We start from the raw sequence: 17,817 nt of genomic DNA on the forward strand, positions 1-17,817 counted from the left end.
CTATGCTTTCTTCCATCTCCCTGCTGCTATTGGGGGGCCTGTAGTAAACCCCTAACGAGGTGACTGCTCCCTTGCTGTTCCTAATTTCCACCCATACTGACTCAGTAGGCAGATCTTCCTTGACAATGGAAGTTTCAGTAGCTTTGATACCCTCTCTGATTAGCAGTGCTACACCCCCTCCTCTTTTTCCCCCCTCCCTATTCTTTTTAAATGCTCTAAACCCTAGAGGTTTACAAAATCATGAGAGGCATGGATAGGGTAAATATACAAAGTCTTTTCCCTGTCGTCAGGGAATCCAGGACTAGAGGGCATAGGTTTAGGGTGAGAAGGGAAAGATATAAAAGAGACCTAAGGGGCAACCTTTTCATGCAGAGGGTGGTACGTGTATGGAATGAGTTTCCAGAGGAAGTGGTGGAGGCTGGTACAATTACAACATTTAAAAGGATTGGTGTATGAATAGGAAGGTTTTGGAGGGATATGGGCCGGGTGCTGGCAGGTGGGACTAGATTGGGTTGGGATATTTGGCCGGCATGGAAGGGTTGGACCAAAGGGTCTATTTCCATGCTGTACATCTCTATGACTATATGATTCTATTTAAAAATGCATTACATTCCCACCCTATCTAATAAAGAAAATGAATTCTAGGAGTTGTGGTTTGTAATACTCATACTCACACTTTGTATAATGGCCCTCTGTTGGCATGTTATCTTCAGTACTATCGTACTCTTTGCTTGCCAGTTGCTTGTTGGCAGTCTCTAAGCGATCTACGAGAAAGAGGAAATCTTTTGTTAGAATATTTCAAAATATCATTTATGCCAAGCTTACAGAGTAAACTGACATACATAAACTAAATTAATTCTCTTGTGCACCACAGCTCTACTCAAATTAAATTTCCAAACAGATTGTGAGTGGTGTTTTCAGAATGCAACTTCCTACAAATCCAAGTCATTATTGATTTTCAGACTAGCTCACATTTCAGATAACAATTCCTCATTAACATTTCATCCAGAGATCTGGATTCCTATTCATCGTCTAAGGATGGTTCAAAATGCTTTACAGCCAATCACCAATTTCTGAAATTTGGTCCCTGTTGCAACATAGGAAACTTACACATAAGGTCCAATGAACAGCAATGTGGTAATAAACTGATAATACCTGAGTTGGTGTCGATTGTGTGGTGCTGGAAAAGCACAGCAGGTCAGGCAGCATCCAAGGAACAGGAGAATCAACATTCCGGGCAAAAGCCCTTCATCAGGTTGCTTAGATAGAGATGCTAACATCTAATCATCCAGCTATTGACAAATGGGACAGGCTACTTCTGTATTGCAATGTCATTTTCTGCCTTCTCCACATCTGTGTCTGAACCCGTCATAGCATGGAAACAGACCCTTCAGTTCAATTGGTTCATGCCAATTTAGATATCCTAAATTAATCTCCTCCCATTTGTCAGCACTTGGCCCATATCCCCCTACACCTTTGCTATTCATATATCCATCCAGGTGTATTTTAAATGCTGTAATTTTACCAGCCTTCATCACTTTCACTGGTAGCTCATTCTATACACGCATCACCTTCTGTGTGAAAAAGCTGCCTCATAGGTCTCTACTAAATCTTTCCTCCTCATCTTAAAGTTATGCCCCTCTAGCTTTGGACTCCCCCACACTGGAGAAAAGACCTTGGCTATTCATCCTACCTAAGCCCCTCATGATTTTATAAATCGCTATAAAGGTCACCCCTTCAGCCTGCAATGCTCTAGGGAAAAATAGCCCCGACTTATTCAGCCTCCCCCTATAGCTCAAACTCTCCAACCCTGGCAACATCCTTGCAAATCTTTCCTGAACCCTTTCTCAAACTTCACAACATCCTTCCTATAGCTGGAACACAATTTTCCAAAAATGGCTGAACTTTGTGGGCACAGTGGTTAGCACTGCTGCCTCACAGTGCCAGAGATCCGGGTTCAATTCTCCCCGTGTCTGCGTGGGTTTCCTCCGGGTGCTCCGGTTTCCTCCCACAGTCCAAAAAATGTGCAGGTTAGGTGAATTGGCCAAGTTAAATTGCCCGTAGTGTTAGGTGAAGGGGTAAATGTAGGGGAATGGGTCTGGGTGGGTTGCGCTTTGGCGGGTCGGTGTGGACTTGTTGGGCCGAAGGGCCTGTTTCCACACTGTAAGTAATCTAATCTAATCTAATTTAATCAATGTCCTGTACATGACCTCCCAACTCCTATTCTCAATTCACTGACCAATAAAGGCAAGCATTACTTCTTCACTATCCTGTCTGCTTGCAACTCTACTTTCAAGGAACTATTAACCCACACTCCAACCATGAGAGGCATAGGTAGGATGTGTTCGGTAACACACCCCAGGGCCACCATTAAGTGTATAAGTCCTACATGTGATGTGCCTTCCCAAAATGCAGCACCTCATGTTTATCTAAATTAAATTCCATCTGTCATGCCTCAGTCCATCTGCCCAATACAATGCATTTGACACAATGCCACATAACAGACTTGTGAGATAAATTATAGATCATGGAATAAAAGGGACAATAGCAACACAAATGCAAATTGGCTGAGGGATAAGTAACAAGAGTAATAGTTAATGAATATTTTTCACGCTGGAAGGTGGTTTGTAGTGGAGTTCCCACTCCATGGGGCTCTGTATTATAAGCAAATCTGTTTCAATGAACATTAGAAATCGTTTCTGCTCTGAATGCATTACCCTGCTTGGTTTTTGTACTGTGGTATTGTCCATCAGTTTATCTCTCCCACCCTCCACCCTATCGCAAACCTTCCTTTTTTGTGCATCCTGCAATTTAATCCACTTATACTGCATTATAAACTTAGATTTCTGCCATTTTTCACTTCTGCTGAAAGGTCATCAAACCAAAACACTACATTTCTCTACAGATGCTGCCTAACCAACTGAATATTTCCAGTCATTTTTTTGCCTTAAATCATGCATGTAGACTGGGGAAGGAACTACAGAACTAAACAATAAACTTATCTTAAATGTGGAAAGTTCAAAACATTTGACCAGATTTTATCACATCGCAACTTACAGCACCTTATTATGCATTATCTCAATAATTAAAATTAATTTGTTTAGGAGAGTACTTTCAATATAAACAGATATTTGAGAAGATCAAATCACTAGGCTTGAATTTCTGTTTCTCTCCCCAAAATAATACCTCTAAGGTCCCTATTGAAGTCATATAGTCTTCGTATTTCGCCTTCCAATTTATTCCTCAAGGCTTTATCCAATGTCTCTCGTTTGGTGGTGGACTTCACCAAGTTTTCATGGGCTTCTGAGATTCGCCAAATTTCCATTTCAAACTGTAGAAGAGCACAATAGAAATAGTGCAACAATTGTTACCTCTAGATTCCATTTATATATAATAGAGCTGTTCAGAGAAAATAACATGATTCACTTGTTGTCACATGCATGTGACTTCATTAACGTAACTTCAATCAAAAATTTCTTTGAAGCTTAAACAGACAAATCCAATGACTTAAAATGAATTACACAACTGCAATATTTTCTCATTGAAATAACAGGACAAGTTTGTTTTCATACCAGAGAATAACAAGAGATCAAACAGAAGGCACAGAAACGTGTATACAAGTGAGTTTAATGGGATGCTTTAACTGAATTGAATGACTGGAAGCAAACTATTATTGCCCAGTATAAAATTAATTTAAAATCTTTACACTGTCCTGGAGGAATGAGTAGCACAGTATAGTAACATTAGATTAGATTAGATTACTGACAGTGTGGAAACAGGCCCTTCGGCCCAACAAGTCCACACCGACGCACCAAAGCGCAACCCACCCATTCCCCTACATTTACCCCTTTACCTAACACTACAGGCCAATTCACCTGACCTGCACATCTTTGGACTGTGGGAGGAAACCGGAGCATTTACACTGTCCTGGAGGAATGAGCAGCACAGTATAGTAACATTATTGGCTAGTCATTGTAGAAAGGAGTAAACACAATAATCAAAAGTGAGATTATAATAACTGGAATCTTATCTTTTCTTTCTTTTTTTTTAAAGGTCAGTCAATTCCAATGAAAACAAAACTTAGAGTGAAATATGCCACAGAACAGAATCATGGAATTATAGAATTTTACAGTAAAAAGGAGGCCACTCGACCCATTGTGTCTGCATCTGCTCTCAAAAGAGCCACCCAGCAAATCTCATTTTCTAGTACTATCTCCATAGCTCTCTAAGTTCATTACTGTCAAATATATATCCAACTGTATTCTAAAACTCCTAAAGAATCCATCTCAACCACTCTCCCAGGCAGTGCATTCCAGATGCTAACAATGCTCTGAGTAAAGAAGTTTCTCCTCATCTCACTCCTAGCTCTCCTGCTATCAATCTTGAAACTGAGTCCCCTAGTTACTGACATAGTGGAAGCAGAAAATCCTTCTTTACCCTGTCAAAATTGTTCATAATTTTGAACACCTCAATAAGGCCACTTCCTAATCTTCTTTGCTCTGAAAAGTAGAAGTCCAAATATTAAATCTTGTGTCTAAAATCCCTCATTTCTAGTTATCATTCTAGTAAATCTCTTTTGAACTCTCTTAAGGGTTTTAATATCCTTTCTGAAATAAGGTGCCCAGAATCGAATACAATACTCCAAAAGTGCTCTGACCAATGATTTGTAAAGGTGTAGCATCATTTAATTGCATGTATACTCTATGCCTTTATTTATAAACCCAAGGATCTCAACTGTTTCAAGTTGCCTAGCCACCTTTAGAGAATCATGCACATGGATCCAGAGGTCCCTCTGTTCCTATCCTCCCCTCAAGTTGGACCATTGAGCCTATATTTTCTCTTCGTGTTTCTTTACCAAAATGCATACCCCATATTTCTCTGCATTGAAACTTATCTGCCAGGGTCTACCCATTTGACAAACTTGTCGATGTCCCTTTGAAGTCACTCTGCACCATCCTCACAATTCACTATTCTTCCTAGCTGACCACCATTTTTAACTCAACTCCAAACTGAGAAATGCTCACTTATAATATCCTCTATTTCCTAACTTTTAGCCAACTTCTAATGCATGCTGCCACAGATCCATCAATCCTAAACATTTCTAATTTTCTAACCAACCTGCCACATGGCACCATATCAAATGTCTTCTGAAAATCCAGAGCCAGTGCTTTGATAACATATAAACAATGAAATTTTTGAACATGTTGATTATAACATTCCAAAATGAATCTGTTTCCAGAAAAAAAAGTATATAGCAGCACTTACTAAGTCAAAGTTAAAAATCACACAACACCAGGTTATAGTCCAACAGATTCAATTGGAAGCACTAGCTTTCCGAGGTGACAACCACCTGATGAAGGAGCGGTGCTCCGAAAGCTAGTGCTTCCAATTAAACCTGTTGGACTATAACCTGATTTGTGTGATTTTTAGCTTTGTACATCCCAGTCCAACACCGGCATCTCCAAATCATGTTTACTAAGTCAAGAATAGATTCAGCTTGGAAACACATGATTGTACATGAGGTGGTCAGTAATGGTTTACATCAAAATGATACATTTGTAGAAGGGTTGAGAAAGGACATGAGTAGAAAGGATCGGAGTGTGTGGGGTAATATAGTTTATAAATATATTTGGAGGAGTTGGAGCTGACTAGAAATATGTTGAACACGGCACAGCAGGCCAGAAACCCCTTTTCGGTTAGCCATTTCCCATTGCTAGTGACAGCCTAATATCTATTAAGTGAGCTATCTTCCTACATAACGTAACCCTAATGAAATTTAAAAGAGGGACATTGGGGTAATTTTTTGGCTTTCACATTTACAGAATCAGATCTGGTCAGCAATTAGTGTGCATCAGAAGATTGCGGCTGCGTTGCCTGTAATGTCTTTATATTGGCTCAAGTTGATTTTACCATCAGTACAAACTTGGAGAAGTTAGGCTTTGAATGTGATCTATAAAAAGGGCAGCATGTGTACTATAGAAATGTTGAAGATGCATGCAAAACAAAGGTGAGGAAACCAATTAGAGGAAGAATAGGGACATAAGCAAATAGAAGAATGGAGTAGAGTTAGCACAAGAAAAATGTGAAGTTGAATAAAAAAGGGCAATGTGAAGATGAAGACAAAGTCTGAGAGAATTCTTTGTCAAGGATTATTGCTAAAGAAGATTAAACAGATCCTTTAAATATATTGGGTCATTCTGTTAGGAGGGCAAGAAACTATTTGGTACATTTAGTCACAATGATATTTCGCCATGCAAGTTGCTAACTACATCATCACAACCTTGTGGGCAACATGGTGGCACAGTGGTTAGCATTGCTGCCTCACAGCGCCAGAGACCCGGGTTCAATTCCCGCCTCAGGCAACTGTCTGTGTGGAGTTTGCACATTCTGCCCGTGTCTGCGTGGGTTTCCTCCCACAGTCCAAACAAAATGTGCAGGTTAGGTGAATTGGCCATGCAAAAATTGCCTGTAGTGTTAGGTGAAGGGGTAAATGTAGGAGAACGGGTCTGGGTGGGCTGCTCTTCAGAGGGTCGGTGTGGACTTGTTGGGCCGAAGGGCCTGTTTCCACACTGTAAGTAATCTAAGTAGAAACCTTGCACAATGAATGCAACTGGGCATCCAGAACTTGAGTGAACACCATTGAGTATCTCCTTAACTAAGTTGATTTAAAGATTGTGGAATTAATGGCTCAAGAACAGAAAAAAAAAGGTATCAATTAGAGTGAGTGATTTCAATGTTAAATTATATCCAGAAATTTTAAAAATGGAAGCATAATAGGAGAAAAAGTCAAAGTATTTTTCTTACTCTCTAACAATAGTTAAGATCTTCAGATGAGAAACCATGCACTTAATAGGTAATTTTCAATGCCAGACATGTTGTATGATGATATTCAATACTGATCCTATCTTTAAAAACATACGAAGAGATGGAAATGTATAAAATTGACCATTTTTGAGGATGTTCTCTTCTCGCTCATCTGTTAATGTGAGTGTTCTTCTCCTGTGTGGCTGTGGAGCTTGTTGTAAAGCTTCTTTCTTTCTCCAAGTCTAAATTTCTGTTGACCTTCTGTTGATGATACGAGGGTCTGTCTCAACCTTAGTTGTGGTGCTTTTCTTCAATAATTGTACCTTTTCTCTGTTGGTGTCTTACCCATATTGTCCCAATGAGTATTCTCAAGCTGTGATGGTTACTGAAATTTCAAACACTTGTCTCTATGCAGTCTCCTCTCACTATTTTACTCTGTTGTAGATGTTCTGCAGAATTACTACTTCCAACTAATGGTGAAATAGGAGTCAAAGTTTATACAAAGCTTTGGTCTCATCAGTACCATGTCTTGCTAATGTTTTACTAACAGTGCCTGCAGCATCAAGTAACATAATTATCTGATCTTTCTGGCATTTCAATTGAAACCTGTACCAGTTCTGTAACCTGTTGTTTTTTTTTCTTCCAGTTTTTCCATTCTTGGACCCATGATGCTCTTTCACAATTCTAGGATGTGTTCCATGTTGCTATTATATCCACCGTTGCTCATGGCTTTGGGCCTTTACTCGCTGCTATCTGGTCTCTGGGTCTGTATTCCAATAGCTATTATGAGTTTTCAAGATGTTTTAGTTTATCTTCTTAATTTCAAAGTTCGTTTAACTGCTGGCTTTGATGCTTCTTTCTTCTTTTCTACTGTCACCTATTACACTGCCATCATCTGAAGTTGCTGTAATATTTACGTCGAAACAAAGCCAGGCTTCATCAGTATCACTTATCTTTTGACAGGAAAGAATCATTAATTGTATTATAAAAGGTACAAGATTAATTTTGCTTTCCCCAAAATCACTATACTATAAACCAAAGGAGCTACAATAATATCTCAATTTAAAAGTGGATCCTTGAAAACTAAAAGTCACTAATATGCAAACATTTCTGAAAAGGGAAATAAATTTGATACTTAGCTTAAAGCATTCAATCTGTTTATGAAATCTTCAAGAGTCCGTCAAAGAGAAAGCTTAGAGGAAATAGCATTACATTATTGAAGGAAAGGGTGTGACTGTATGCATTTGATTTCAGTGCTCTTTTTTAATGGATGAAAGGATTTATCATACACGTACTCTACATAGGTGCTCAAATAGCTGTTACTAAGACATAGCTACTTAGGAATGTCAAATCACATGGAATTGGAGCCCAAGTCTGTCAGGTTTCAGATGTCCTCCCAACATCTTTTGTACATGTATGTTTCATAAAATCTGTTCATATTTGCTTATGAGAGAGTGTAGTCCCATCTTACTATATAGTGGCAAGTAGTGAAACCACGCACAATGCCAGAAGAAAGTGGCAACTAATGCCTCAAACTAAGCCTAGAGGCAACACAGTGCTATCTGTGACAAATGATAGCAGCCTAGCATTCCAACCCTAGCAGTGGGGAAAAATTTTGAAGAGAAACTTAGCAGTGACCAGAAATAGTGATGGACTTAAAAGGCCCATCTAGGTACTAAACCATAGAGGAGGTTTAGTATTCTAAAGCTGAAAAAATTTTGGAGAAAATCCACAATAGAGAACATGAAACACAAGAAAAGTCAAATGAATCCACCAAAGTGAGCAATATTTGCCTGTAACTCAGAAAGCTTTACAGAAAAGCATAACCACACAATAGAGGAAACCTACGTTATACTCATGAATTATTGGAAGGAAAGACAACATTTAGGATGATACGAGCCACGCAGCAAATGCAATGATGTTGGAAAAAGCTATGCCTTTACCAGATCCTTTACAGAAGTGAACAGCCCTGATTAGATTGTGTATTTGTCAATGCTATTGGAACCATCTAATAGATGCCATACTGCTTCAGGCTGCAATGACAAGCCAGACAAACATCAGATCAGTGTGTTGTTGTACATCTGTGTTTGATGGCAGTGGCCATACCTTCTTCACCAGATAAGACACAGTCACAATAAACTGCTAAATTCAATGATGGAAATCAGTCTTTTGATTGCCATTTCAGTTTAAGGCATAAAACCATTAAATGCTGCAACCAGGAAATAGGGAACTCTATTGACCTGCTATAAATTTCATACCACAATGCGAATGACTGTTATAGAGTCATACAGGATGGAAATTGACCCATCCATGCCATCAAGTTTCCCAAATTTAACTAGTCCCATTTATTTGCATTTTGTTTATATCCATCTAAACTTTTCCAAATTATACATTGATCACAATGTCTTTTAAATTTTGTAACTGTACCTGTACCTACCATTTCCTCTGGCAGCTCATTCCACATATGAATCACCCTGTATGAAAAAGTTACCCGCAGGTCCATTTTAAATCTTTCTCCTCTCACCTTAAAATTATGATCTCTAAATTTGAATTGCCCAACCATTGGGGAAAAGACCTTTGCTATTCACCTTATCTCTGCCTTTTATGATTTTATAAACCTCTATAAGGTCACCCCCTCAACCTCCTAGACTCCCAGTTTATCCAGCCTCTCCTTATAACTTAAATCCTCCAATCCCAGTAACATCTTTTAAAATCTTTTCTGCATCCTCTCCAATTTAATAATATCCTTCCTATAATAGGGTGATCAGAACTGTACACAGGACTCCCAATGTTTCCTCATCAACATCCTGTACAACCACAATATGACATTCCAATTACTATCCTCAATGATCTGAGCAATGAAGCTGAAAATGTGTTGCTGGAAAAGCGCAGCAGGTCAGGCAGCATCCAAGGAACAGGAGAATCGACGTTTCGAGCATAAGCCCTTCTTCAGGAATTTTATGCCCGAAACGTCGATTCTCCTGTTCCTTGAATGCTGCCTGACCTGCTGCGCTTTTCCAGCAACACATTTTCAGCTCTGATCTCCAGCATCTGCAGTCCTCACTTTCTTCTCCTGATCTGAGCAATGAAGGCAAGTGTACCAAACACCTCCTCTACCACTCTTTCTACTTATGTCAATATGAAAGAAGAGTTCATTTAGGATTGCACACTAGTGGGGTTGCAGGATGAAGCTTTATTAGAATATCTTTTTCAGTCTAAGAAAGACCTTACATAATAATAAACACTACTGTTCATTGGACTGGCAGAAATTTGAAAGTAGAACAATCTTATCTGAGAGGACAAAGAACTTTCCTGGGGCCAGGTGAATAACTCTTCCAGGGTCCAATTTGTTCATCAAATGGCTACTAACTTATTGGGAAGAAAGCAGCCACAAGGGGAAGAGGGCACTGCTCCTACTATTGATTCTTACCTGCATTGTGGTGGGAAACTCCACTTCAGTGCTAACCTTGCCCCCAGTTCACAATGCTGAAAGCAATACTTGGTGTAAGGTAGGCCATTTTCATGTCATTTACTAAGGCAATCTTAGAAGATTTCATCTAGGATATTTCAGTAAAATGGTTTCAAAATAGACCAACCCAGTCTGTAATTGTCCATAATGCAGATTCTATCCAGGATCAATTATTGAAGAAGTGGAAGTTCAATAAAAGCAAGTAGGTAATGAAAAGCTAATCTAAAAGGATATGTTTAGGTCCAAATTGGATTGTGCCAATGGGCGGCAGGGTGGCACAGTGGTTAGCACTGCTGCCTCACAGCGCCTGAGACCCGGGTTCAGTTCCCGCCTCAGGCGACTGACTGTGTGGAGTTTGCACGTTCTCCCCGTGTCTGCGTGGGTTTCCTCCAGGCACTCCGGTTTCCTCCCACAGTCCAAAGATGTGCAGGTCAGGTGAATTGGCCTTGCTAAATTGTCCGTAGTGCTAGGTAAGGGGTAAATGTAGGGGCATGGGTGGGTTGCGCTTCGGCGGGTCGGTGTGGACTTGTTGGGCCGAAGGGCCTGTTTCCACGCTGTAATCTAATCTAATCTAATCTAAAAACTGTCAACCTACAAAAAAAAAGACAGTAAAGTCTTTTGATGCAAATTGTGAAGCACTTAAGTCTTCTTTCAAAGAGAAAAATAACCAATTTCTGGAACTTCTGAAGATACAAATTGCCTTTGCAAATTTTAAACCATCAAGAGGAGCTCAAACAAATCAAAGTTAAATAAGAATTGGTGTGCCCTAATTACGTCAAAAAAGACTGCTAACCTAAACAGTAAGCTGGCAGCAGTCCCACATTCATTAAAGTCTTGAGAGAGAAAATAAGAAATTACAGCAGATTTATAAATGTCCTGTGTAGCCAATGTTCTCATAAATTGACACAAAAAGGTATACATTTAAAAAGGAAAAAAAAATCTCTTTCACAAAATATTAACAGATCCAAGATCACTATGAACGATTAGCTGAAGAAAACCTCCTGCAGTGAACACTGAGTCATGAACTTGCTTTTGAAACACTCAAGAACAAAAATCTTCATTTAAGTTCGAAGACTGTCGTGGCCAGGCAATGTTAATGATTTTAACATGATATTGATCCTCTTAATAATGAAGAAACCCTCCAGAGTGAGAATGAGCTTTTGAAAACAAGTGCTTCACTGACTTCCTATATTATTTCTTTTTTCCATTTAGCTTGCAGAAAACCAAGTGAAACATTTAGGTCCTGATCCATAAGAGAAAAAGAATCAATTTCTGGACGTCCAAAGGCAAATTTTAAAGTTAAACATCAAAAGGATCTTAAACGGATCAGATTTTCTCATAAATGATGATTCAATTCTACATTGAGGGGCTCTTGACATATTCATGTGTGCAGAAAAGCTGCTATCTATTCTACCCCTTCCCCAGACAAGAATAAGTGAGCACATACATTCTATATGTTCTTCAAAACAGCCTCAAATGCAGTTTAAGGTTAATGTCTCAAGCAAAAGGTACTTGTTGGGTGAAGAAAGGTTAAAACAACTACCATAAATGATCTTGTGAGGTGACGTGAAATAAAGTTACCCACTTCTTTACACTAGAAATAGTTAATGGGCATGCAGAGACGAATTATGTCACAGACACGTCAGACCAAATGGATGTGAAACCAGAGTTTGAAGGGCTCCAGAAGATGTTTTCTCTTACTACGTCTTGTGTATAGTTATGTTTAATGAAACCTGTTAATGTTCACTTACAAGATGCAATTAGCAAAGTTATACAGCATGTAGCAAATGTTGATGACTACAGACACTAGCTGAATTCTAGAACAATACTCCACCCAATTGTCCTAATAATTCTATTGCTTTAGTGTTCTAATGCATGACAGTAGCTCAAATGATGAAACCAGTCTTCTGTACTTATGTTATCATTCCTGGATACAAACAGATTTTAAACCATAAAGGCACCATAAGTTAGCTGCTGTACTGTTAAAATATCAGGGTGCAGACTGCATTAATGTATAATAATACATGTTTATACTTAGAAATTGTCCTAACTTTCAATGGAGTGGTATTGCCTGTTCATGTATGCATTAAGGTTCATCTGATGATGTGGGTTCTGCCTATAAGTCTCTAGACTGTCAAGAAGCCTGTTCGCAAAAGATCTTTGTGCCTTTCCCAACTTGTCATGTCTTTTCATCTAGGGAAGTGATGAAGGTAATGGACTGAGCAAACATGGTACCAATCATTTGATTCTTCCAACTAAATTGACTTATCAGCACATGCCCCTTTCGATTGCCTGGAAGAATCCTGTGCATAGGCATATAATGGCCTGTGACATTCACAACTATAAGAAGGGTAAAACAAATCTTTGAAGAGTGTGGGCATCAGGTTCCAGCACAATCTTGTGCTATCTTTTCAGTGGACTGAATAGCACAAGTGTCATTGTTTATAAACATATTTACTTCGATATGGACAGGAGCACAAACATTTTTAAAAGGTGCTTTTGAACTAAATTACCAGTTCCAGATATATTTTCCATACTGAATCCTGTTCTTAAAATTTCCCAGATGGTATTTTTTTCTACAATGACAACAGTCAAAGGAAGTCATGTGTTATAATTTCGTCAGCTAAACAAAATGCAAGATATAATTTTGTTTTAAAGCTTACCGAGATTGGATTTATCATTCTGCTTTCAGCCTTTATGTCAGAAGAGTGTAAGATCTTACCAGTTCCACTTGGCTTGTTTATTGTACTCTAGGAATGCATGACAGATTCAGGTCATCTAACTGTCTAAAGAAGCCCCATCAAAACATTTTTGTGTAAGTTATGTTGGGGGACAAGCTTGGTAAAGTTTTATTCCACTCATATTTCAACAAAACCTGGAAAAGCCATTATATTTTTGATATAATGCTTTCTGCTCTCTGATGACACCTGAGTGACAAGTAACCAACAATGTATGTTTGCAGTCATGCATGCAAGGAACTGCGCCTGGTTTGTGTACTGTGAATTAAGTTTGCTAAGTTGACACACTGTGCTCGACTAAAACAAGCTACAAAGTATGCAATTGGACAGGGCTATTGTTAGCTTTAATATAGAATATCAGATTAACAAAACTGTTGTCATGGACCTTCAATTGTAATACCTCTCCAAATAAAATTAATTTATAAGGTGTGCTATGTATGTTTCTGTTTTACCAATTAGATCCGGAAATATTAAGCTGTCTTTTATACAACCTCCTGAAAGCTCTGTCCAGGCATAGCAAACAAGCAGATAATGTTGAGAAATTCTAATTACCTCTAAAGATCAAGATTCTTGAGAACTAAATCTGTCAGATCTAACTGTCTAAAACCGTATTCACAAGATTAAAATGGTTATGGTAAGTAAAAATAATCAGTTTTATCAATAACTCATTTTCACAACTAAAGCTGAAAACCATAATGCCTGTATGAAGCAGCTTGTAGTGAATAGATAAGGTCTCAGGAGTTGGAATCAACCTGATTAGGTTTGATCCAAATAGAATGAGTTACAGTTCAGTCTGATCTATTATGATATTTGCTGAAAACATATTGTGAGGTATATGAACACAAAGCATGAAACAAAAGAAGGAGAAAGTGAGGTCTGCAGATGCTGGAGATCAGAGCTGAAAATGTGTTGCTGGAAAAGCGCAGCAGGTCAGGCAGCATCCAGGGAACAGGTGAATCAGGAAGAAGGGTTTATGCCCGAAACGTCGATTCTCCTGTTCCCTGGATGCTGCCTGACCTGCTGCGCTTTTCCAGCAACACATTTTCAGCTATGAAACAAAAGAAGCACAGTCAATGCAGTGAGAACATTCCTTTCTGCAAAATAAAGATCATAAAAATATCAGCACAGAAGGATACCACATGATCCAGGATGCATGCATTTGTGCCAATTCCACAACAGATGTATCTCCCTTAATTAATAAACCTAAGCATATAAATTTGACTATTATCATTTATCCCCTATGAGATGAATAAAGTGAGTTGATGGAAAATGGTATTTAAGAGGGAATTAAAGAAGCACATAATAAGTATTTACTTGAATATTCCTTTCCTACTTTTCCTCTAAACCCACTAATAGTTTTCCATTTTAATTCCCTTTAAAGAAGTGTCCACTTCTCCTATAATGGCCTGCACGTCACATCATTCTTAACACAGAGTTGAGGAAATAAATTCTTCTTAATATTTGTTTAAAACTGACTTTTGTCCAATGCAAATACATTTCTTTATCGTGCATAATAAATAAACCTAAGTCAAATCAAATCTAATTCCCTCACTTTTGATCAGCTGACTCATGATAGAAACTTAGTTTAGAGTGCCGATCCTGGTCTAAAAATGGTTTGCACCATATTGAAATGAAAAATTGCAGTTAGTTAGCAATAGAAAGATGATATCCTTAAAAGGTAGGAAATACAGAAATGTTTTAATTTTAAGACCTCAGATGCAATCTTCTTTTTAAAAAATAAAGCTTCCTCTGCTTGTAAAGAATTTTTGGTAAATTGTCATTCTCATGACACAGACAAATAATCTGTGCACCTTATTGGACTAGATTTGGAGATATATATACTACAGAAATTGTAACAATGGTATCTAATTCAAATTCCATATACATGTAGGAGCAAATTACTGTCGATGCCAGAATCTGAAATGAAAACAAAAAATGCTGGAGATCACAACAGGCCAGGCAGGACCCATGGACAGAAAGGTTAGCTTGCTTTCTCTCCATGGATGCTGCTTGACCCACAGTCATCGGCAGCATTTCTTGTTTTCATTCCACACACATGTAGTCTTCCATGCAGATGTCACAGGAAAACAAGATTGCTCTTTTCCATCCCTCGCCCTGGTACACGGAAGCCAATTTTCACATCATAGCCATTCCAATGGAGAACGCTGATTAAGCAAGTAACATATCTTGGCTCAGTGGTCCTGACAGGCTCAGTTCCAAAGCGGGCAGTGCATATATGATATGAAACACTGCAGAACAGAATGTATAAATAAAAGAACATTCAAGGGCAAAGAAATAATTAATCATTTTACTCACCAGACCTCATTCATCTTATACTCTCAAATCTACCAACCTCGTAATTGACTGTATTTTGAACACTTCTACTATAATGGCTTGCAAGTCACATCTTTCTTAACATAGAGTTGAGGAAACAAATTCTTCTTAATACTTGCTTAAAATGAACTTTTATCTGATGCAAATGCATTCTTCAACATGTACAATAAGGTGGCAGCAGTAACCTGGTTCACAACTGCCTGGGCACACAACTGCCTAACCGCCCTCCCTCAACTTATCTTACCTTCTCATACTTCGCTTGACCTCTCCTGCTCACAGCTGTGGGGCAGAGACCAAGCACCATTCCTCCCGTCTCCTGACTGCCTCCAAACTAGGTCTTCTCATGCTTGTAACCGGGCCTAGTAGTGGCTGCATTGACCACAAACAGCCCGCCCCACCGGAGCTCCTGTTCCAGCCAGAGTTTTGTAATACCTCCCCCCCCAGCCCAGTGTTTATATAAACTCCATTTATTTTATAACAACAACCCCCCAACCCAATAATTTTATAACACACAGCAGCCCAGTGCTTACATAACCCCAACTAGTTTTGTAACCATCCCCAGCCCTGCATTTTTATAACCCCAGTAATTGTATGCCCCCCCAGCCCATTAATTTTATAACTGCCCCAAGCCCAGCGCTTACATAATCCCCGTCCACTATTTGTATAACTTCAATGTTATATACTTCCTAGCCCACTGTGTACATAACCCTCAGTAATTTTATAACAATCCACCCAGCCCAATGTTTTAATAATGTCGCCCAGTAATTGTATAACACCCAGAGCTCAGTAACATCATAACACCCTCCAAACTCTACATGTATATAACTCTCTCAGTCTAGCATTTTTCATCCTTTTTTTAAACCGCCCCAATAGTCTTCATAAAATCTCTCAGCTCAGTACTTTTATAACACCTTCCCAGCCCAGTGATTTTTCTTTTTAACACTTGAGAGCCCAGTGTTTTATAAAACACTCCCAAACAGCTTGTGCTTTTATAAAATGCCCCCAGCCAGTAATCTTTTAACACCTACCAGCCCTCTAATTTTATAAACTACTCACCCCATTCAATGATTTTATAAACCTCCCCCACAACCAAGTTTTTTTTTAACATATCACCCCAGTAAATCCCCCGCCCCAGTAATTTTACATCACTCCACTCCAATGATTTTACAACTCTCACCTCCAGCCTAGAGATTTTACAATCACAGATTGAGAACAGCTAGTACAATGGCAACAACCACACTGTTCTTCTTGTCCTCTCCCTTTCCTTGCCTCGAAACTCGCACTAACCCAGTAGGAGGTGCTGTCCAGTGCCAAACTGTCTGTCTGCACTCAACTGCAGGCAATCTAAGGCCAAACAGGAATACTTGGTCTCCAATCATCTTGAACAACTTTCATCGCTGGACCAAGATCTTGCATTGCTAAGCCGATGCAGTAGCCAGTCTGCAATGGTTTCGCCACATTAAATGAGCGCACACAGAAGCAACTTCCACACCCTCAAGATGACATTTGAGGCTGGAATATCTTATGGACAGTTCTGCCAGTATTAGACTGAATGCCGCAACACGATCATTGCTCAGGAACTCAGACGCTATGATATTGACATCACCACCCCTGAGTGAAAACTGGTGGCATGGGAAGGACAGCTCAGAGAGAAAGGTGGTGGCTATATCCTTTCTCTGGAAAGTCAAGGCTGAACAAGAACATGGCATCCATGGCGTTGACTTCACCATCAAAAACACAGAACATAGAACATAGAACAGTACAGCACAGAACAGGCCCTTTAGCCCACGATGTTGTGCCGACATTGATCCTCATGTAAGGTAAACCTAATGTACAAACCCTCAAATTTCTGTGACCATGTGCATGTCCGGCAGTCTCTTAAATATCCCCAATAACCTCGTTTCCACAACTGCTGTTGGCAACGCATTCCATGCTCTCACAACTCTCTGCGTAAAGAAACCGCCTCTGACATCCCCTCTATGCTTTCCGCCAAACAGCTATGACCCCTCGTGTTAACAATTTCTGCCCTGGGAAAAAGTCTTTGGCTATCAACTCTATCTATGCCTCTCATTATCTTGTACACCTCAATTAGGTCCCCTCTCTTCCTTCTTTTTTCCAATGAAAAAAGTCCAAGCTCAGTCAACCTCTCTTCGTAAATAAGCCCTCCATTCCAGGCAGCATCCTGGTAAACCTCCTCTGAACCCTCTCCAAAGCATCCACATCTTTTCTATAATAGGGCGACCAGAACTGGACACAGTATTCCAAGTGCGGTCTAACCAAAGTTTTATAGAGCTGCAACAAGATCTCATGGCTCTTAACCCAATCCCCCGTTAATGAAAGCCAAAACACCATATGCTTTCTTAACAACCCTGTCCACTTTGGGTGGCAATTTTAAGGGATCTATGTACCTACACACCAAGATCCCGCTGTTCCTCCACACTGCCAAGAATCCTGTCTTTAATCCTGTACTCA

At 39.4% G+C, this 17,817-nt stretch overlaps 1 protein-coding gene across 9 annotated transcripts in view; it reads right to left on the minus strand.

Annotated features, from left to right (window-relative positions):
• The window catches only part of LOC122550565 (angiomotin-like protein 1), a 243,538-nt gene that overhangs the window by 84,504 nt on the left and 141,217 nt on the right, over window positions 1–17,817 (minus strand). For all 9 annotated transcript variants that reach the window (XM_043691485.1, XM_043691488.1, XM_043691487.1 and 6 more), the window contains 2 exons: window positions 3,187–3,331; window positions 675–764 (listed from right to left, as the gene is read on the minus strand). In XM_043691485.1, coding sequence (XP_043547420.1) covers window positions 675–764; window positions 3,187–3,331 — 235 coding nt within the window. The remainder of the gene's footprint in view (window positions 1–674; window positions 765–3,186; window positions 3,332–17,817) is intronic.

Source organism: Chiloscyllium plagiosum, chromosome 6 (genome assembly GCF_004010195.1).
Source record: "Chiloscyllium plagiosum isolate BGI_BamShark_2017 chromosome 6, ASM401019v2, whole genome shotgun sequence".
NCBI classification, from domain to species: domain Eukaryota; kingdom Metazoa; phylum Chordata; class Chondrichthyes; order Orectolobiformes; family Hemiscylliidae; genus Chiloscyllium; species Chiloscyllium plagiosum.